The sequence below is a fragment of the Elgaria multicarinata genome, chromosome 1 (genome assembly GCF_023053635.1).
Source record: "Elgaria multicarinata webbii isolate HBS135686 ecotype San Diego chromosome 1, rElgMul1.1.pri, whole genome shotgun sequence".
NCBI lineage: Eukaryota > Metazoa > Chordata > Lepidosauria > Squamata > Anguidae > Elgaria > Elgaria multicarinata.
The window spans coordinates 13120694-13142933 of NC_086171.1; the positions used below are offsets into that span (position 1 = coordinate 13120694).

A 22240-nucleotide genomic window follows, 5' to 3' on the forward strand; every position below is an offset into this window, starting at 1 on the left:
AGGGTGGAGCAAAGACAGTCTTGGATACCCATAAGCCCCCACCCTTAAGATCAGCCCCCTTATCCACGCCAGCCTCCAGCTGGTGTAAGAATATTCCCTCCTGTTGTACCCAGTGGAAAGCAGAGAGAGAAATCCGGACAACTGAAGAAGAGAAACAAATGAACAACCAGCCCTTATCAATCCTGCCTTGCATGAGCCAATAGGGTTTCTGATGGGGCAGATCCATTATTTCACACCAACTTCCCCCATTTTGGATTGCACAGTAAATAAATTAAAATTATTTTATTAGATTCACTTTGCTGTGTGTTAAATGTCTTCATTGGCTAAGGAAGTCCAGTTGTCTTGACTATTTACCTCTTTTTGTCTTAATTGGATATTCAACATTCTCTTCCTTTGTGCCTGTTTTTAAGTCTCATATAAATCAGTGAAACTCCCATATTAGCAACTAAATACAGAACTGTAATCATTGTTGTCTACTGGCTTTCATTATTTGAATAGCTTTAAGTAGTCCTGGCAAAAAGCTGTCTTTAAAAGGCACCATTATTTGAAACTTTTCTTAGCTAAATCTAAATCTGAAATCAGTGTCTACCTTTCCCCCCACCACCACCATTTGAGTGGCAACATAAGTGGATGTTGCAAATGTTTTCCTTTACTTAGAAATATACAATTTTTATGAGATGTTGTACGATGTGTCTCGGAAACCATAGGTCATTAAAGTATTTACCAGCATAGAACAGAGATAGTCGATATAGTATGGATATTTTGTTTTGTTTTGATTAAAGTAGGAGCTTCCCAACTGCTCATGAATAATTACTGGACCCCCAAAAGGAAGAGATCCAAAGGAGGTAATGCACAGCTTTTATTGGACCTACTTCTATTTCAGTGGAAATAAGCAAGCTTTTGAGTTATACAGGATTCTGTGTCAGGCAGAAATATTTCATTTGTCACATTTCTTTAGTTCTGTGATTTGGATTAGGTAGAGTTTGCTGAGATGAAATATACTCAAATTATCAGCCAATTATCAAGATTATGAATAGGCATATAAATCCTGTGTCTAATTATGAGAATGTCTCTAAGTCTACGACACTCAAAGGGGTCCATTCACAATAGAGGAGGGCTACCTACTGGCTCAATGCCAAGGTTTTCACTTGTTCTTTTATGCAGCAGTCCTGCACACAGGCTACTAAAATCCCTCTGACAATTTGGCTTAAAGCAGCCAGAGCATAGAGCGGATTGGATCCCAAGCTATTTAACTTTGTTTCTGAAGTTCTCCTCCTGCCAGCAAACATACTTCTTACCTACTAAACTTGAAATACTAGTTGTGAAATTTCTCACAAATGTTAAAAGTTCAAATAAAACCATTGTCATGAAAACTATCTTGTAATCATATCCAACCCTTCTGTTACTGAGGCCTGGCAGATTGCAAGCATTTACTTCTAACGATGATCTACATGCACGTGGCAGATGGAACATAAAATCTTTCTGGGGCTGGTGGTAACAAAGGCATTTTTATAATAAATGATAATGGAAGACCACAGCTCCTCCTAGAACATTTGGAGTTTTCTAAGGGAAAACTTTGACATAGTTTTTTTTTTTTATAGAATGGTGTGTATATTTGGGCTGAACAAGATGAAGTAGAGATTATTTGCAAGTTCACTGATATCTACTGTCAAATGTTCACATTTCTGTCCATGAGATCTTGGAAAAGGTTCTCAGGTAGATATCTCATGATTGCCTAGAATGGCAGGCAGTATAGATCTGGAACAAATCTATCTATCTATCTATCTATCTATCTATCTATCTTTTGTTGTTGTTTATTTGTTCAGTCATTTCTGACTCTTCGTGACTTCATGGACCAGCCCACGCCAGAGCTTTCTGTCTCCAATTCTTCTAAAGTACAAACATTTGATTTTACAGATCTTTCCACATGGGTCATTTAGCAAAATCCATAACCTTGGGCAACAAGCCTACGGTGACCATATGAAAAGGAGGACAGGGCTCTTGTATCTTTAACAGTTGTATTGAAAAGGGAATTGCAGCAGGTGTCTTTGTTATGCATGCAGGACCTGGTGAAATTCCCTCTTCATCACAACAGTTAAAGCTACAGGAGCCCTACCTAGCATCACCAGATACAAAAGAGGGCAGGGCTCCTGCAGCTTTAACTGTTGTGATGAAGAGGGAATTTCACCAGGTCCTGCATGCATATAAATACACCTCCTGAAATTCCCTTTTCAACACAACTGTTAAAGATACAGGAGCCCTGTCCTCCTTTTCATATGGTCACCCTACATATACTACTGCTTTCATATTGCTTTCATAGTACAATATCCTGCTTGGTGTAGATTAGGCCTAAATCCCCCTGAACTCAATGAGACTTACTTCTGAGTAGACAAGATTGGGACTGGACTGACTGTCATTTTGGAGATTCTAGTATGAGTAAATTTATCATCACCACCACCACTATTACCAATAACAACGTCAGTGCAGACGTTCCTCTTGGTATCTTCCACCTCTTACCAATAAGAAAGCGCTTCCTCGTCCTAACTGCTCCACAGTCCCCATTGCAAGAAGAGAACTTTGACCAGCTTGTAAATTGACAGTCATCTTGGCATGGGATCTGACAGAGTTGTGTTAAAGATGGTAAGGAGCCTGCATACTTAAGGCATTCGCGGATGTCAGCCTGTCCACCATCTTGTTTGCGGCAAGTAATAGCTGGAAGCAGAAAAGGAAAAGAAATGTTAACTAGTTCTTAAGTCTTGTGTTACTTAGACAATGTAACAGCTAACTCGGGTCACCCACTTTTGATTAGCCCACCAGGCAATGTGTTCATGAATAATAATATTGTTCCCCTTGGAATCTCTGGCACCATGGATTTGTTTTCAAATTTTAAAAATGGAAAACACTGCATATCGCACTTGTAATTCATATCAGCAATAGACACAAACAATGCAGCATAGAAATACAATGCAAGCCATTCTATGAAGGAAGGAATAATGCCAACTATTATTATTATTCATTTTACTATATAATTTAACTGCCCTGTTAAATTACTAACCCCATAAATAATGGATTTACTGGGATATGAATTGATTTCCCCCCTAATTCTAAATATGCTATAATTATGTTCCTTCCCACCTTAAACAATTTGAAAGGAAGTGAAAACTCCCCTTGAAAAGGATGTTTCCTCCATGGAAAAATAGGAAGGAATATATATTTGGAAATACTTTGTAGCCTGAACATTATATTAAACCTTCACACAGCTCAAAAGATCTTCTTTCAAACAATAATGCCATAAAGCAGCTTGTAATGAAAGAGACCAAATAAGAATTTTTAAAATAGAAATATATACCCATAGAGCAAAAGATTAGGCTTTCTTTAAAAGTGTCTTTTCTCTTCCGAGATAGAGAATGTCTCTACATTAAGGGAAACCATGTTTGCTTACTGTCGCTTTGCTTCCTGCTTCTCTTCCGCATTTGAAGTGATCTGAATTACATGGGAGGCGAGCAGCGACCACCTGGTCTGTAATTTAATAGTTCCCGGCTAATATGGTTTAATGGGACAATGCCCTCTAGTGGGTGTTTTGTAGAGCGACTTTGACTGCACATGGCAGGAAGAATCAGGCTATTTCAGAAGAATTGGGTTTTCCAAGGTTTATTTTCAAGCAGAATAATCAAAGGAAGGAGCAGGAGATTTGCAGGAAGCTCACGTCGTCGTCAAAATAACCCACAAACTTTTCCATGAATGGCCAGTCATGAGGATGCTATAAATGGCTTGTTAAAAGTAGCCCTTACAATACATTTAATGCCATAAAATAAATTGTTTCTGACCTGCAAATATTCTGTGTGTGTGTGTGTGTGTGTGTGTGTGTGTGTGTGTGTGAGAGAGAGAGAGAGAGAGAGAGAGAGAGAGAGAGAGAGAGAGAGAGAAGAGGAGCATCTTTAAATGAGTGATTTATAGCGTGCTCGTGACTGGCCACTCACGGAAGTTTACGGGTCATTTTGACAATGTCATGAACCTCCTGCACATCTCCCACTCCTTTCCCAGTTAATCTGTTTATAAATAAACCTTGGAAAACCCGATTCTTCTGAAATGTCAGGATTTCCTGCCATGTGCACTCAAAGTTGCTCTATAAAACATCCACTAGATGGCGATGTCCCATTGAACTGTATGAGCTGGAAGGTTTAAAATTAAGGCTACATGGTAATTCAGCTCGTTTCAAATGTGGAAGAGAAGCAGGAAGCAGAGCGTTGACAACAAAACACACTTTCCCCTTGTTTGAAAGCACTTGAGAAGAGAAGAGTGGGGTGTGTGTGTGTGTGTGTGTGTGTGTGTGTGTGTGTGTGAATAGACGCTTCTGTGTGATAAAGAGAAAGCGGAAGAATATGGATGCTGATGATGTTAAGAAAGGGGGGCTCTGGCTCCACCCACACCAACATGTGGCCCCCTAACCATTTTCCTCCAAGGGAATGCAGCCCTTGAAGTGGAGAAGGTTTTCCACACCAGCTCTAAATAAAGTAATTCAGAAAGAGGCCTTGAATACAACTCCAAAGTACAACATGCTTTTGCTCTGGAACCATGCCGTCTGATCTTTTGCATGTTTACTTGGAATTAGTAAAGGACTTAGACTCCAGTGTTATAGCAGGTGAATCTAGTGAGGTGTCCAGAGTACAGTCTTGTCCTGTAATCTTGGATGAGTTTCAGTTGGTACAGCTCGAGGATGTGGACAAGGTGCTTGGACAGGTCCGCGCAACCACCTCTGTACTGGATCCTTGCCCCTCTTGGCTAATAAAAGCAAGTAGGGATGGAACAGCCGGCTGGGCCAAGGAGGTGATTAATGCCTCTCTACGAGAGGGAGTGGTCCCAGACCGTCTGAAAGAGGCGGTAGTGAGACCACTCCTGAAGAAAACTTCCTTGGACCCGGAAAATCTTAGTAACTACAGGCCGGTTGCAAATGTTCCATTCCTGGGCAAGGTCCTTGAGCGGGTGGTGGCGGGCCAGCTCCAGACACTCTTGGATGAGACTGATTATCTGGATCCATTTCAGTCGGGTTTCAGGCCCGGCTTTGGCACGGAAACAGCCTTGGTCGCCCTGCATGATGACCTATGTCGGGAGAAGGACAGGGGGAGTGTGACTTTGTTGATTCTCCTTGATCTCTCAGCGGCTTTCGATACCATCGACCATGGTATCCTTCTGGAACGTCTGGCTGAGTTGGGAGTGGGGGGCACTGCATTGCAGTGGTTCCGCTCCTACTTAGCAGGACGGCTCCAGAAGGTAGTGCTTGGGGGACATTGCTCGGCCCCGTGGACTCTTCAGTATGGAGTTCCGCAGGGATCGGTCTTGTCCCCCATGCTGTTTAACATGTACATGAAACCGTTGGGTGCGGTCATCCGGAGTTTTGGAGTGCGCTGTCATCAGTACGCTGACGACACGCAGCTCTACTGCTCCTTTTCATCCTCATCAGGTGTGGCTGTGGATGTGCTGAACCGGTGCTTGGCCGCGACAATGGACTGGATGAGGGCTAATAAACTGAAGCTCAATCCAGACAAGACTGAGATGCTGCTGGTGGGTGGTTCCTCTGATCGGATGGGGGGTGTTCAACCGGTTCTGGATGGGGTTGCACTCCCCCTGAAGGAGCAGGTTCGTAGCTTGGGGGTTCTCCTAGAACCATCTTTGTCACTTGAGGCTCAGGTGGCCTCGGTGGCACGGAGTGCTTTCTACCAACTTCGGTTGGTGGCCCAGCTACGCCCCTATCTGGACAGGGATAACCTAGCTTCAGTTGTCCATACTCTGGTAACTTCCAAATTAGATTACTGCAATGCCCTCTACATGGGGCTGCCTTTGAAGACGGTCTGGAAGCTGCAGCTTGTGCAAAATGCGGCGGCCAGATTGATAGCTGGAACAGGGAGGTTTGAGCATGTAACACCGATTCTGGCCCGCTTGCATTGGCTGCCTATATGTTTCCGAGCCCAATTCAAGGTGCTGGTCTTAACCTATAAAGCCCTACATGGCTTGGGACCACAATACCTGATGGAACGCCTCTCCCGACATGAACCTACCCGTACACTGCGCTCAACATCTAAGGTCCTCCTCCGAGTGCCTACTCCAAGGGAAGCTCGGAGGATGGCAACAAGGGAGAGGGCCTTTTCAGTGGTGGCCCCCCGACTGTGGAATGATCTCCCCGATGAGGCTCGCCTGGCGCCAACATTGTTATCTTTTCGGCGCCAGGTCAAGACTTTTCTCTTCTCCCAGGCATTTTTAACAGCATTTTAACAGCATTTAACAACGTTAAGTTTGTTTTTAATGGACCCCACAATTGTTGTTTTTAAATGGATACTGTTGTTTTTATACTGTTTTTATGTGTGTGTGTGTGTGTGTGTGTGTGTGTGTGTGTTTAAATTGTATACTTTTAATGTTTACTATTTTTAAATGTTGTAAACCGCCCAGAGAGCTTCGGCTGTGGGGCGGTATATAAATGTAATTAAATAAATAAATAAATAAATAAATTATGACTCAATGAATTCAAGCAAACATAGGATTGTGGCCTCAGAGTAAGAGGCAAAAGAAAAAGAAGTAATTGATCGTACACTTTAACTTCTCAAGTTTGCCATTGTGAGTTGCATGGTGAAACAACCTTTGTTGGAGTTTTTGTTTTCTCTCCACTAACAGACAATTGAGTATTTATTATGTATTTACTAAATTTATATGGAGTTCTGGATTCCAAAGTTGGGCCCTACCCTTGACCCTCATGCTTGCCAGAACAGCAAATGCCATTTTGTTGTCCCCAAACCCAGCTAATTGGCTTGAGATTAACTTTTACTGTGTGGCGCCAGAGTTCTTGTATCTGAAGATATGAAATGTGCATTCCTAAATGGTCAAATGACAGCTATAAATGTATTGATATAACAGCGTAGCCAAGAAAACAATGTAATAAATGTGAAACCACAAGTGTGCAAGGCTTTTTAGTGGCACACAGAGGACTCTTTATGGACAAATATGAATGTAAAGTCATGTATGCTGTTAGCTATTTTTACATGTACAACGGATGTATACAGTTTTGCCTTGAAGGCACAGTCTGAAATGATGTGGTGTAAAGAGGACCAGGAGGAATTTCAAGGGCTACAAGAAAATTTCTCTTATGGCCACTATTTGATCTTTATATATATAAAAAAGCTCCATGTCCAATAGGCAGTTACAATTACAAATGGGGAAGGGTTTGGACTAGTTGTTGTAAAGACGCAACAAACAGCCAAAATGGCAATCTGATTAGTTTTGTAAGGATTTATACCCCACTTTTTAAAATTAAAAATTATCTAAGTGGGCTACAATTAATGTAACAGAAAATGCAATAAAACCAAACAGTAAAGTTATAATAAGTCAAATAATTTATATATAGCTTAACAATCAGTAATCATAATAAATGCAAATGGCAAGAATACACAATAAATAACATAGCAAATATCAATTCAACTCCAGACCCCATCTTAAAAAGAAATATTTTTACATGCCAGTGAAAAACAGAGTGGGAAGGAGCTCTACAACTGTGGTGTCACCACTGAGAAGATCCTGTCTCTTGTCCCTGCCTGTCTAGAATAATATTTTAGATATAAGTATAACAGCACTCAATTTTGATTTCCATAACATGCTTGATTACCAGCTCATCCTGGATCTTCTAAGAGCTCATTCTAATATTACATTCCTCTGCTCATGTCTTTAAGACTTATAGCAACATGCGTTATATCAGGTCCTACCATTGGTCCATCTAGCCCCAGTATTGCCGATTCTGATTTGCAGCAGCTCTCTAGAGTAACAGGTTGTGGTCTTTCCTATCACCCTGCTACCAGATCCTTTTAAATGGAGATACAAAGGCTGAACCTAGGACCATTTGCATGCTGAACATGTGCTCTATCACTGAGCTATAATCCTGTCCCATAAGCTACTAAGAGAATATCCTTATATTATCCTTAGCATCAATGCTTTAAGAGAACAGCAGCTGTTTATTCCAGGTGCAACACTGTCTACAAGATGGCTGATGCCAGGATTGTAACTGGGACATGTGGAATGTAAAGCCATGCACTCTCACTGTAAAACAGGATCATGCCCCATCTTTTCTCGACTGTGTTTATTTCACAGCAAATTACTTGAGAATGATGGGACTTGCAATTCAACACATCTGGAAGTTGTGTAAGGCTGTACTAGTGCATGATCTCCCCTGAAGTGCTTCATTTATGCCCATGCTGATAAAATTTAAGTTGCATGTCTTCTCAGCCAGGCCCATAGTGCTTTATTTGCATAGTGCAAATGGCATCCAGGACCAGAAATTGGTCTCTTATCACAAAGTGCCAGACTAATAATTAATCACACCCACTCACATCAAATTGATTACAGACATTAGCACTGAGAATAAGAAATCTGATTGTTCTGAATCAAACACAAATAATTGTGAAACATTCCCATAAAGCACAATGAAACAGTTACCAACAAAATCAAATTTAACATGGTTTCAGTTCACTTAACAATATTTCCTCTATTTAACATTTAGGGTCTCCCTGAAGAGTGGTACGAAATAAACCACACTTCACATTTTGTATACAAAAGACCTTGATATAATTAGATCTGATAGCAGAGCTTGAACTACACCACAAGGGGCCATAAGCTGATAAATTATTATTGTGGGGATAATTAAATACAAAGTCTGCTCAATGTATGCAAATTAAGGCCATTTTGGTGCCTAAAAAAACCAACACCTATACTTAAAGTGCCCAGGTCAAAACACGCCACCTCTGAAAGAAGGATCTCTAGCTTACAGTCAACTATTATTATATGACTTTAAGGGCGCAATCCTATAGACAGTAATAAATCCTACAACTGTCTTGTTTTGTTTTATTCTGTACAGCACCATGAACATTGATGGCGCTATATAAATTATTATTATTAACAATAATAACAACAACAACTTCTGCCCAAAATTCTGTATAAACATGCCTAGGATTGTGCCCTTAGTGCCTGTGATGGGTTTGATTTTAGTCATATCTAATTGATTTCATTCATTAAGGGCACAATCCAATGCATGTTAAGTCAGGAAAAATCTTACATCTCCCAGCATTCCTCAGCCAGCACACCATGGTGGTTAAGCATTTTGAGCTAAACATTATGGCTTAGTGTGTCATGTGAACCATGACTTAGGGCCTTGCTAGACCTACCAGATAATCCGGTTGGGAGTAGGGGCAACGCTGCGCTGCAGCTAGCGTGCGCCATCGCCCCTAGCTAGACGTAAACATGCGACGGGGCAAGGGAAAGCCCCGTCGCGTGCTCCAGTCTTTTTCAACTTAAAGGGCCATGTGCGCAGGAGCACACCAACGTAAATGTAAGGGTTTTTTTTAAAAAAATAATAATAATAAAGTGTTCCCCGCTCCCCCTGCTCCTGATTTCCCCCCCACAATGTCTGATGCCCCCCTGCCCGCTCGCTCGCCCGTCCTCCCCTGCTCGCCATGTCCTGTCCCCATCCTTCTCCCCCCCGTCCACCAGGCCCTGTCCCCGTCCACCATGCCTGTCCCCATCCTTCTTCCCCCCCCCGTCTGCCAGTCCCTGTCCCCGTCTGCCATGCTTGTCCCCGTCCTTCTTCCCCCCCGTTCGCCATGCCTGTCCCCGTCCTTCTTCCCCCCGTTTGCCATGCCTGTCCCCGTCCTTCTTCCCCCCCCATCTGCCAGGCCCTGTCCCCATCTGCCATGCTTGTCCCCGTCCTTCTCCCCCCCGTCCACCAGGCTTGTCCCCATCCGCCAGGCCAGTCCCGGTCCTTCTTCCCCCCCCGTCTGCCAGGCCCTGTCCCTGTCTGCCATGCTTGTCCCCGTCCTTCCCCCCCCCGTCCACCAGGCCCTGTCCCCATCCGCCAGGCCTGTCCCGGTCCTTCTTCCCCCCCCCCCGTCTGCCAGGCCCTGTCCCCGTCTGCCATGCTTGTCCCCGTCCTTCTCCCCCCCGTCCGCCAGGCCTGTCCCCGTCCTTCTTCCCCCCCATCCGCCATGCCCGTCCCTGCTCTCCATGCCTGTCCCCCATCTGCCATGCCCGCCCCCGTCCGCCATGCCCATCCCCGCTTGCCATGCCCGCCCCCTGCCCGCTCGTCATGTCCCTGCTCACCATGCACACCCCCTGCCCACTTGTCATGTCCGATGCCCCCTCTGCGCCCCCGTCCGTGATCCCCCCCCCGGCCTGATGGGCACAGCGCTCCTATGGAGTGCTGTGCCCAGTCCGTGGCTTCTCCCAACTATTCGCGAGTAAGCGAGCAGCCGGGAAAAGCCACGGACCCTGCTAGACCTTCCCCAGCCCCAGCCTCAGGAAAAGCCGGGCCATAAGCGCATCCGCTTATCCTGGGTCAAGCGAGGTCTTAGCCCGGCCTGACCCCGGGATCCCCTGTGCGTCATCTGGATGCACAGGAGGGAGACTGGGCCTCACACCGGGCTAACTCCTCATCTAGCAACGGCCTTAGTGTATCTTGTGAACCATTCCTAATTATGGTGACTACATAACCACAGTTTAACATGCCCACTAACTATTTGCTGCATAAAGGTTAGTGGCCTAGCGTGTTGTCTGAACAGATTCATTGATTTTTATCCCCATATGTAACATTCTCTGAAAGTGAACAGGAACTATGGTTCAAGCACAGCTATTGCTTTCTGATATAAATGAAACCTCTTGATATTCAGGATGAGAGTTGGGCAGAAATGCGTTAATTTTACACTAGTATAAGAACTGGGCATGGGTGGGGACCACATTTTAATTCAAATGAAATGACCTTTGTGCTCAAGTCCCTCTTGCGTGATTACATAAGATATACAAAGAACAGACTCTGGCACAATTGCCAATTTTTGCTCCAGAGAGGTTCTTGACCAAAATAGCAAGGCTTTTGTAGGTCAGGCATGAAAGGCTGTGTCAAGGGAGAACTAAATGTGTCCTGTACAACGCTGTACTTTGTTTCAACCCTGAGTTTCAGGCCATTTCTTACAAGATCACCAAATGTTACCCTTTTTCTTCTTCTTCTTGAGAATACATGTGGCTTTTAGATATACAAGGTTTAGAAGAACGTAATTAAGCCACAGTTTAGATGGTACAGCTATCTAAACAAGAAATGAGGAGGTAGGTGAGGAAAACGTTGAAAGGAAAAATGCTCCTGTTGACAAAACGAAAAGAACATTTGCCTCAGTCTAAAGTTGTGACACGTTCATTTACACTGACATGATTTGCAATAAAACCTCAATTATGCAGGACAGTTAGAATCAGAGTTGTCTTGGAGGATGAATCATGCTGCTAATTTTCTGATTTATGCTGGCACTTACGCAGTCACACAAGCTCAGTGTAATTTTAAAAAAGCTGGAAAATGAAAACATATTAGGCTTTAATTACAAAAGCAGTGGATGAGTTTGCTCTAATTATGTCTGTGAGCTGACAATGGCAGTCTTCTCCACAAGTTTTGATTTCTGGTTGTTGTTGTTGTTGTTGTTGTTGTTGTTTTACCCCATCTTCAGTTAATTTACAACTAGTCCGAGATAAACACCATTGTGGCCAAATATGGAAGATAGAATGCTAACAAACATACATCCCATGTCACCACTAGCACCATAGCTCTTATGGTGCTACCTAGACCCAGCATCAGGCATCATGGGACAAATGCCAGGGTCCACCCGATTGATGCCAACATCCCTTTAAAATAACAACAACAACAACAACAACCAACACCCTAGGATTAAGAGCACAAGAATCCCTAAATGCAGCAGAGCTGACTTACCACATCTTGAAGTAAGTAAGATAATACATGTAACCATCAGGGTGGGTGTGGGTGGCATAAGGCCATTAAGTCAAAAATAACCTAACTGTACCATTGAGAACTGACCTATAAGAATATGTACATTTACAGTAATACCAGAGACAATATTTAAACTGCAAAGAAAACATTATGTGAATAGCTCCAGTTTTATGACTAAAAGGCATCCCGAGAAAGAATGGACTACTTTGTGCTAACACCTACTTTGTTATGACTCACTGATTTTATAAAGTGTAAAATCAAGTGCTGACAACTTAGTAGGAAGGGGAGCCTTCATAAAATTGTAGTAGAACACAATGATCCCCTATTGTGACAATGGCAATATTTGATAGATAGCATAAATCATAGTTACAGTTGATCTAACCTCTTGCTTGTAGACCAGGACCACACGTCTCCTGGGCACCTGGGCTGTCTTGACGAATATACCATGGTACAAGTTGACACCTGCGCCATTTGTGTGTCTTCCATCTGCAGCAGGAAATTGATTACATGAACACAAGCCGTAGCCTTTGTTAAGTCTTAATCGGAGCAAATGTGCCAATAAATCAGTATCAGAACCAATCTTTTCTCCTTCTCACCACCTTCTACCTCATTCCTTTCTTTGCTCTAAAGATGCTATTCAAGTCATTACAAAGTAAGGGTAAAACTGCATATTTTAGCTACTTCATAGACCCAGTGTGTATTTGCTACTCTATGTGTACTCAGCAATGTATACTGATCACTGCGGCATGTATTGGTGCCAGAAACACACAGCTAGAAACATGCATTTGCTATAGATGCATATGAAATGTTTTACATATACTTGTAAATATGCAACATGAAAATCAACTCTTCAGACTGCAGGTTGCAATTTACATAGCTGTCTGCTCCTCTGTAAAAGAAAGGGAGACTTCTCTGTAGTATCTAGTTTTCTATGGGCAGAGACCTTTTCTGCATGGAAGACGGCATTCAGTCACACAAGGGTCCTGCAATCCGAAATGGTACAGACCAGGCACATGTTTATCACCTCATTGAGAACTAGACTGTACAACTTTGGGGCAGCCTTTCCCACTTAGGATCTCCAGATGCTGGACTGCATTCCCCATCATCTCCAGCCAACATGTGCAATGGTCAGGAATAGTGGGAGTTGTAGTCCTACAACATCTAGAGATAAAAGATTGAGCAAGAAAGGGGCCATGTGTTTCATCACTGATTGCATACCATACTGTATATGCTACAAATACTCTATTACCACTAGTAATTCTATCACTGGGATGTCCACCACATACCCCTTTGGAATTTCACCTCCAATTGTGTTAGGCAAAATGTAGCTTAGAGATCAGATAAATATGTGCACGTGGGTTATTGCTTGACGTTTTAAATTGCTTCAGTGAAAGAGTCCTTCTACTGTGCTTCTCAATGGAGGTCATTTTAATTATACTTGCTTTTCTTTTTAAATTCCTCTACATATTAAGTTAGAAAATGCAGGTCGAGCAAAAAATAAATTTAACGTCACTATGAATAACAAAATGGCAGGAGAACCAAAATAGGAGTGTACAGAATTATTTAGGCACCTATTCCATTCAATTATTGATTGTTTTGAATATATTAATTCAAATACCTAAAGGTATATATCATAAATAAACATTTCACACAAAAGGCTACTCGTAACCACATCCTCTGTGGTGCTCCGCAGCTTTAACAAAAAAAGATTGTCTGAGATAATCATTCCAGGTTTCAATTTTTAAATATAACTTAAAATTTTCCAGAGCTATCAAGTGCAACGTCTTTTTACATCCAAATTTAGGACAGAATATATAAAGCTTTTTACAGTGCAATATTTAGTAAGATGGTGATTATTATTATTGTTATTGTTATTATTTTCCTCCTTGTTTTGTCATTCACCCCAACAAACTGTGGGAAGAGCTACTACAATTCAGCAGCTTTTGGCAACAAGCCCTGGTAGCCCAGTGAGGGGTACCCCTACGGATGCTCAACCTTCTCTGCAAAACATAAATGTGACTTCCTTGTCACATGCTCATTCTTGAACTGAAGCAAGAGACAGGCACTGGCTCAATGTGTTCCAAGTTCCTTATCAATTCTTCATGCAAGCAGTGTATTCTAAGAGAGTAGATGGGCCCTACCTCTGTCTCCTACAAAACCCCAATGAAACAAAAAACAGAAAATCTGCCTTAATGGCTTTAAATTAACTATAGGAAACCACATAAAAACTCAGAAACTAAATAAATATTAAAAAGACAGAGATAAATCTGTATTGCAACTAAAGGTGTGATCCTATCTTCCCTCTCAAGAGTAGTTTACTCAAGTAGTAACTTCAGTAGTACAGCACTCTTCTTCTGTCTATTTTGCACTACCAGTACAATCGGAACCAAATTTTTGGTATGTCTGGACCGAACAAATTGAAGTCCTTTATTGCTGAAGTTATTGCTGAGTAAACTGCTGTGGTTTGAGAGAGCAGGTACAAATGTGCCTTAGGAAACAATAATGGCACAAGGAAATGGTCTTTAGTGTTTCTCCCCAACATTTGAAGCATTTTGAGGGGCTTGTTTGGTTTTTTTGGCATTCTCAAGCCCTGTAACTACGTCCTCAACAAACCATCAATTAGCTATGGTGCAATCTGCTAATGGATTTTAAGCGATATGTCTCCCATAAAGGATCAAGATAATACATTACTGTAAGATTTTTTTGCCTTGGCAAGAAAATGAAGAGGAAGGACATTTTAGGAGGGAAAAGCTGACAGGATTCATTTTCTGAACTGCAGCTTCTGTGTTGAAAAAGAGAAAAAATGTATCTGGAGCTCCCAGCTGCCTAAGAAATGGATTCTTTCACAGCACATCTGAATGGGACATGCTCCCACTTCCAATCTGGGCCTCCCTGATAAAGGATAATGTATTGGGGGACAACCATGTGCCAAAGTCATGTTTTCAACTAACCAACGGACCTGTGTACAGATGGATGGGGAATATGCATAAGTTCACCAGATCAGAAAGACCCATAAACAGGTCATTTGCTGGAACTAAATGGACCATGCATGGAAGCATGTTTAATTCTCACAGGAAGACCTTTGTAAACACATCCTCTTTGTGTACCATTTGCGCCTCATCATCACTATGCTGTTTCTATTCTCTATGTTCTAAGTCCACAGATGTAAGCCTTTCTTTCAACTGCACTCATTAATAATAGGTACACCTGATTTTGGCCATGCATTTCATTTCCTGCATTTCCAGAGTCAGCCATCATGATATTAACGGCAGATTAAAAGGATGTCTGACCTACCATCTTAATTCTATGAGTGATATTCTTAGACACAATGGGATGAATTCTCTAATGCTTTCCAGATGAGGTAACCATGGCATTTGAAAGCGGTCATAGCACGTTACTGCCTGAACAAGCCATTTCTGTATTTCTAAATTAAGATGACAAATTGCCTGTGAAACTCAGGCAATATCCCATTATGGGAGAAGGAATTAATGTCAGAGCCCAGACAACTCCTTCATGACTTTCAGCTCTCCTTTTGCTACAAAGATTGCAGCAGCCACCTCAACCTCCCGTGCACTCTGAGCCCAAGACTCCTCGACAATAAAGGGTTGTTACAGCCCTGCACATTTTCCCTTTGAACTTTATCAGTGCTAATAATGCTAAATAAACAGTACAGATACAATGCACATGGTAATCTTCACAACAGCTCTGTAAAACAGGTAGTATTATCATAGAATCATAGAACAGTAGAATTGGAAGGGGCCTATATTATAAGGCCATTGAGTCCAACCCCCTGCTCCATGCAGAATCTTATATTATCATTCTTATATTACATAATGGGGGACTGGAGCTGAGAGAGAGAGTTGTCATGATGGCTCCCTAGGATGGCGAACTGAGTGCCTTTAACAGCAGCTTGAACTGCAAACATTAGCACATGACACGTGGGAACTGCAACAAAAAGTGTACAGAATACTGTGTACTGTGTATAGTTCTGGTCACCGCACCTAAAAAAAAGGACATTGTTGAGTTGGAAAAAGGGCAGAAAAGGGCAATTAAAATTATCAACGGGCTGGAACAACTCCCCTTTGAGGGAAGGTTACAACATTTGGGATTGTTGAGCTTAAAAAAGGGTAAGCAAGGGGAAACATGATGGAGATGTAGAAAATTTGCATGGTGTGGAGGAAGTGGGTAGGTTTATGCTTTTGCTTAACCCTTAAATAAGCTGTGATGGCTGGGTTCACACAACACAGTTGCATATTCAAAATGGTGCCTGCACATGCCTGGCATGAGCCCACTGCGTCATGCAAACCAGGTCACAGAGACTCCCTGCACTGGCCAGAGGAGGAGGATTGCATAGCCAATGCTCCAGCTGCTTCATTCTCCAAAGGTAGCACAAATTTTCATACCACCACCACCACCAAACATTGAGGATGTAATAATGTCAACAGACATCATTCAAACCTAATTCGCTACAATTAGATGTAGAATAGTTCCAAAATACAAAACACCTGAGGCCTCCTCCCCACAGGAAGAGGCTATTTCCCTCCCTTCACCTTCCCACAATTTACAAATGTTTAAAATCAAATATGCTGAAGAGTGTCTAGCAAAAATTCCTTGATTTAAATAGCACCTTCAGTGATGGAACTAGCTGAAGCACCTTGCCCCAACAAGGCACCCTCCAGATGTATTGGACTATCATCCCCAGCCAGCGTGGCCATTGGCTGATGTGAAGCAGGCCAACACATCTGGAGGGCACCAGGTATGGGAAGGCTGACTTAAAGGAATCTTCTTCCGCTCAAAATCTCACCTGTAAAACAAGCAGACGGGAGGCGCATCGCAATCCTTTTCCTCATACAAAGTATCTGGGCAGTCACGGCCGCCATTCGCAGGGAGTTGCAGGATTACTCGATGTCGAGACTGTTTTGCGATGGTAACACCCCCTGCAAATAGAGATCAAAGTGCATTTTACTATCCTATTTCTCCTCCACTAGACATCGGACCATCGTACTTGGATCACGTGGCAGAAATAGTGAGATAAAATAGTCAAACGTGTTGCTGGAAAGGTAAAAATTACACTTAGTCAGAACATAATAAAGAGCCATGGCAATAAACACTAACAAAATCAAAAGATAAATAATTTTAAAATGCCATACCTATAGTAATGGAAATAAATTTAGTATCATATCAACTGTAACAGTACCTTATACAGCAACCCCACTGTTTCTCAAAGAGATTTTCATAATGTACCCCTTGTTAATAAGAGCCTCTTCTTAGTTTACTTAAGCTTTATCCTATAATGTAACACACCATTCCCTTAATTTAAACATTTGAGAACTTCTCCAGTATTCAATCTATATAATTCCTGCTGTTACAATCATATAAAACACCCCTTTTTATTTTGATGCTGTCTCTTTTAATATTTTGGGGTCTAAACTCAATCTTTGTTCCAAAATGACATTAATAGTTTTCAGTATTTGCTTTCAGAAAACTCGGGCATGCACACAGGCCCCTAACAACTGACAAAATCCCCTCATAGCCATTTTAAAGAAAATTTTGAGAAAATGTAGATCTTCTCTAAGATGTATCTGGGAACTTGTAATAGGAAACCCGCCCCACTTTTTAAAACACTTTAAAAGGTAGCACCTGATTTGAAACACATTGAGTTGGATCCAGGCCCTGGGACAGAATCCATTGGGGCACTTTTGACCCCGCCGATTAACTTGCATTCCACTAATTCCTGTCTGCAAGTGGCACCAACCACTTGTGGAACAAAGAGTTGGCGCTTTCAGAGCAACTGAAAACAAGTGAAAACACTCATTTCTGGAATGGAGCAGGTTGCAGAGGTCCCATATGGGAGCCTTGCCAATCGGTCCCAATCGAGAAACAAGTGTTTCTACTCATTTCAGGATGTTCTCTGGGTTGTACTAAATCTCTATTGCACAATTGGTGGGCTCCACTCATGCAACAGAATTGGTGGGACCCACCATTTGTGCAATGGAATCTGTGGGGCGCAAGAGAATCAGCAAGTCCATTAACACCACATTGGATTCTTCCCCTTGGATGCATACAACAGTCTCATTCTGCAAAATCAAATAGTTTTGACAGGGCTATGCATGCCCTTTCAGTTGCGCTGGCAGAGCTCGTGCAAGCAGAGCACATTGTGCAAGCACAGCTTGCACAAGCAGTACGAGGACCTCTTCTCGATCACCCCAGAGTGCAGGCATGGAATAATGGACTCAAGTTACAGGAAGTCAGATTCCATCTGGACATCAGGAAAAACTTCCTGACTGTTAGAGCAGTATGACGATGGAACCAATTGCCTAGGGAGGTTGTGGGCTCTCCCACACTAGAGGCATTCAAGAGGCAGCTGGACAACCATCTGTCAGGGATGCTTTAAGGTCGATTCCTGCAATAATCAGGGGATTGGACTCGATGGCCTTATAGGCCCCTTCCAACTCTACTATTCTATGATTCTATAATTCTAGCTGAGCGGTTGCATGAACAGAACTTTAGTTGGATTCTCCCCTTGCACATAGTTGCAAACCTAGTTTCTGCTAGTGCAACATCATCTTCACTAGTGGAATGACACTATTGGATACTGCCCTTAGTCATATTCCCATTGATTTCAATGGATCTACTCCAAATACAACTAAGTTTGGATCCAACCCATTGAACATGCATGAAGATTGTATAACATATATTTGGAGACTCCAAGATGGTAGCAGCCAGGAATTTCCCCCATACCACAAAACTTCCAATACATCTTTCAAAAGGGGCACACAGGCAAGGGTTCTCATGCAAAAGCAACGTTCGCAAAAACAGTGACATCCACAAGCATGGTTTTAGTTATAGATAGCAGCTGAGCACAACCTGAGGTCTTTTTCTGCCAAGAATGGGCAAATACGGAAACATTTATATTCCTTGACTAGCAACAGAAGTAATTAAGTCTGTTTAGTAAAAGTGCCAGTCTTGCTATACAATACATTTAGCTATCCTCAGAATTTCTGCATGTTCTTACGTGGCAGTGAATCTCAGCGTGAAAAAGAATCATGATCAAAATTAAAAACAAGTGCCACATGGCTACTAGAGAGCAGCAGAAGAATCACACAGATGCTTGTAATGTTGTCGTACTGAATATTAAATTGTATTTGCCATGATGGATGGAGCATGCCCAGATTCTCTTAACTGCCATCATATTAAACCTTCCAGGCGCCCCAGTAAACCTTGGAAGTCTCCACATGCTCTTTATTTCCTCAAAGGTTACAAGTTTAATCTGTCTAATCCTTTATTAGTTAGAGGATACTCTAATCAGTAACCAGGATGGCTGCAAAAGTGATTTTGTATTTGTCTCATTTCCCCCGTCTCCCCCAACATGGGGCATTAAGTGTGAACTATAAAGGGTACCTTTTCAGTACAACCACCCCATGGCTTTTGAAAATAGGTGGCAACGCATAAGCACCGTACGCCACAGGGGGATTAGCACACATGAACAGGGAATTGTATTATTGACTTCAGCTATGATAGTGCATATTAAGACGAATGCTTCCTGTGAAGCTCAAAAGAGAAAAGGGGATAAGACAGAAATATCCGGGCAACATTAAGTCAGCCAAAAGTGTTTCGCGACTATAATTATAATGCTGAAGAAAATCAAAAGAGATGTAGGATGCTGAAGCAGTAGCACTGAACATCTGGCAGTATGTACTTAAATAAAATACTGAACATTATTTGAATGTTTGGTTTCCAAAAATAAAATGTAAGAGGAAACGCTAACATCCATCTCTTTTTATTCTCCTCTACCAGGGAAATATGCAAAAGCACAAGATAAAAGTGAGAACAACCTCCCTAGGCCAATTACTGATGGCTTATAAGAGAGGATAAGCCACCTGCACCTCTGGACTCTACCCCTAAGGTGCGATACACTGAGTCTTCTTGTATCACAATCACTCTGTTTATTTCGTTGAGGCCCTGCCACAGGCTCAGCTGATGTGAATGCATGTTGAACTCAAAAGGGGAAATATAAAGAGCTACCACTTTAAAGTATTTGAATTGATATTTATTCCAGTAAAGTAAGAGATCCCCTGTCAACAGGAGGATTAATTTCTAATCAACAAATTTTTAAAAAAGCCAGAAGAGGCCAACAAAAGCTATTACTCAAAATGCAGAGTGTTAAACAACAAATAGGATTTTTTAGGCACTACTGCTTTAAAGTGCTTTAAAGCACTTTATAACAATTTTGAAAACTCTTGGGGCCCAGGACACACTACATATACAATTGTCAAAAACTGTTATAAAGCGCTTTAAAGCAGTAGTGTAGATCCGGCCTGAGTCTGGCAGAAAAGGAGCATAAGGGTGCAATCCTATGGGATCCACTTTGGATAGTCATAAACCTCTGAACTTGGAGGCTTATGAGTATTCTATGCAGAGCATATAAACTGGACTCTGCTCATCTAGTGGAGGCTTTGGGGAGGGGGAGGCAAGGGGGCTGGGGACGGCAGGGGATGTCTTGTATTCCCACATTCCCAGTCTCCCCCCTCTCCCCCCAGGAATGCCTCTTTTCACCCCTCCTATAAGCTCACGCATGCAAGCTCGTAACACCATAGTTCTCTCCCTGCTGGCTGCAAGGGGGCGGAGGAGGGACAGGGTGGGGGTGCAGTTTGCTGGCTCCAAGCTCAGAAGGAGAGAGATGCTGGCTCTGGTGCTGGTGAGAAGATTCTTTATTCTTTTTGTTAAAAAGGTTTTTTTAAAAAAAATCACAAATAGCCCAACGTTTCGGATGGTGACAATCCTTCTTCAGGGGCTGTTTAGAAAAGTTGGCTGATAAGCATCCACAATGAAATATTCTGCCACAAAACTGTGCTGGCGATTTTGCAGCTTGCAGAGGCAACTCCCTTGAAAGAAATCGCCATCACAGTTTTGTGGCAGAATACTTCACTGTGGACGCTTATCAGCCAACTTTTCTAAACAGCCTCTGAAGAAGGATTGTCACCATCCGAAACGTTGGGCTATTTGTGAAGTGTTTTAAAAAAACTTTTTAACAAGAAAAATAAAAAAATAAAGAATCTTCTCACCAGCACCAGAGTCAGCGTCTCCCTCCTTTTGTACATACTTTTGGTGCTTGTCCCTCCAACCCATCCAAGCTCAGAGCCAGGAAACTGAAATATCCTGTGTCCCCCCTAACACTGCTTCGAGGATAGAGGTTTGCTCCGTAAGAAAAGGAGTTCTGAACACATTAATTGTTAATGTAATTCTGATGAGGGCTATGCAGTAGCCACCAAGAAATAAGTTTCCTTTTAATAATATGTGATGACTCAATGGGTGGAATCCAGAGACAACTCACAGTGAAATTTTCAAGCTCGGACCTTGAAGACTTGTGATATTAGTCACAGTGTGGACCTGGGTCAAAAGCCACCCACTAATAAACACTCAACGGTAGTACCTTCTTGACATGATGAAGGGCATGGTGTCCAATCGCTGTAAGGGGTCACAATGCAATCCTTCCTACAGGGTAGCAAGCAAGGTCTAACAGTCTCAGGGCGAAGACTTTCAGGACATCTAAAACGAGCAATGACAACATAAAAGATAGAATGAAAATAAAATGATAGGTCACGTTGAACACAGGGACTCAAAAGCTATTCTAGTGAAAGGGCTACATTGGCAGGGAGATATAGCTGGATTGAGAGAAAATCCAGATAATTAGGAGATCAGGAGAACCAAGGTTTGGGCTGTGGGACTTCTGCGGGGTTCACTTGTCCCACACTGACATTCCTGCAGACGGCTTTTCTTGTTTGCTCCCCAAGAAAAGCCACAAAAAGAATTCGACAGCAACACTGACATCCTCTGTACTCCAGCTATCCCAGCTACTTTGCAATGTTCCCAGTGGAGTGCCATGTGTACTTTTAGCAATAGTTGTCTAATTTATCATGTCACTGAAAGTATCCCAAAAGTATCTGAAGTCAGAAGTGCTCTTTTGTTTTGCACATGAAATAGGAACCACCTCCTGGGAAACTCATGACATCTAGGATGAACCAGGAGGTGGTGAGCTGCCTCTTCACCATGTGTCACTGACTATCAAAAAATGCAAACAAAATTACCACCATATGGTGGATCCATCAGCTTATTCCCTATCTCAGCTGTTCATCTGAATCCATGCCTTAGTGATCCATCAGTGACATAACTGGTCTGGGCTAATTTCCATATACTGTTTAAACCATTTGAATTTAGTTGCCTTTCAATCGAGATACTGAGATTATAAAATCTACATCTCTCTCTCTCTCTCTCTGGCCTCCAACCTTATTCAAGGTCAAATTAAACTGAAGTAATATAAACTGAAGTCTGTTACTTTGAGAGTAAGGCCAATAATATTGATTTTGTCATATCACAGTAATCCTTTCTATTAAGAGGTGTTTAAAACATGGTTCTCATTTGCACTTTCATGTATATCTTCAGTTC

The 22240-nt window shown here is 42.3% G+C and overlaps 1 protein-coding gene across 1 annotated transcript in view; it reads right to left on the minus strand.

Moving 5' to 3' along the window:
• Window positions 1-22240, minus strand: part of THSD7A (thrombospondin type 1 domain containing 7A) — a 341657-nt gene that overhangs the window by 60123 nt on the left and 259294 nt on the right. Inside the window, exons 11-14 of the mRNA XM_063123528.1 lie at window positions 21228-21343; window positions 16599-16731; window positions 12177-12280; window positions 2518-2712 (exon numbers count right to left, since the gene is read on the minus strand). Coding sequence (XP_062979598.1) covers window positions 2518-2712; window positions 12177-12280; window positions 16599-16731; window positions 21228-21343 — 548 coding nt within the window. The remainder of the gene's footprint in view (window positions 1-2517; window positions 2713-12176; window positions 12281-16598; window positions 16732-21227; window positions 21344-22240) is intronic.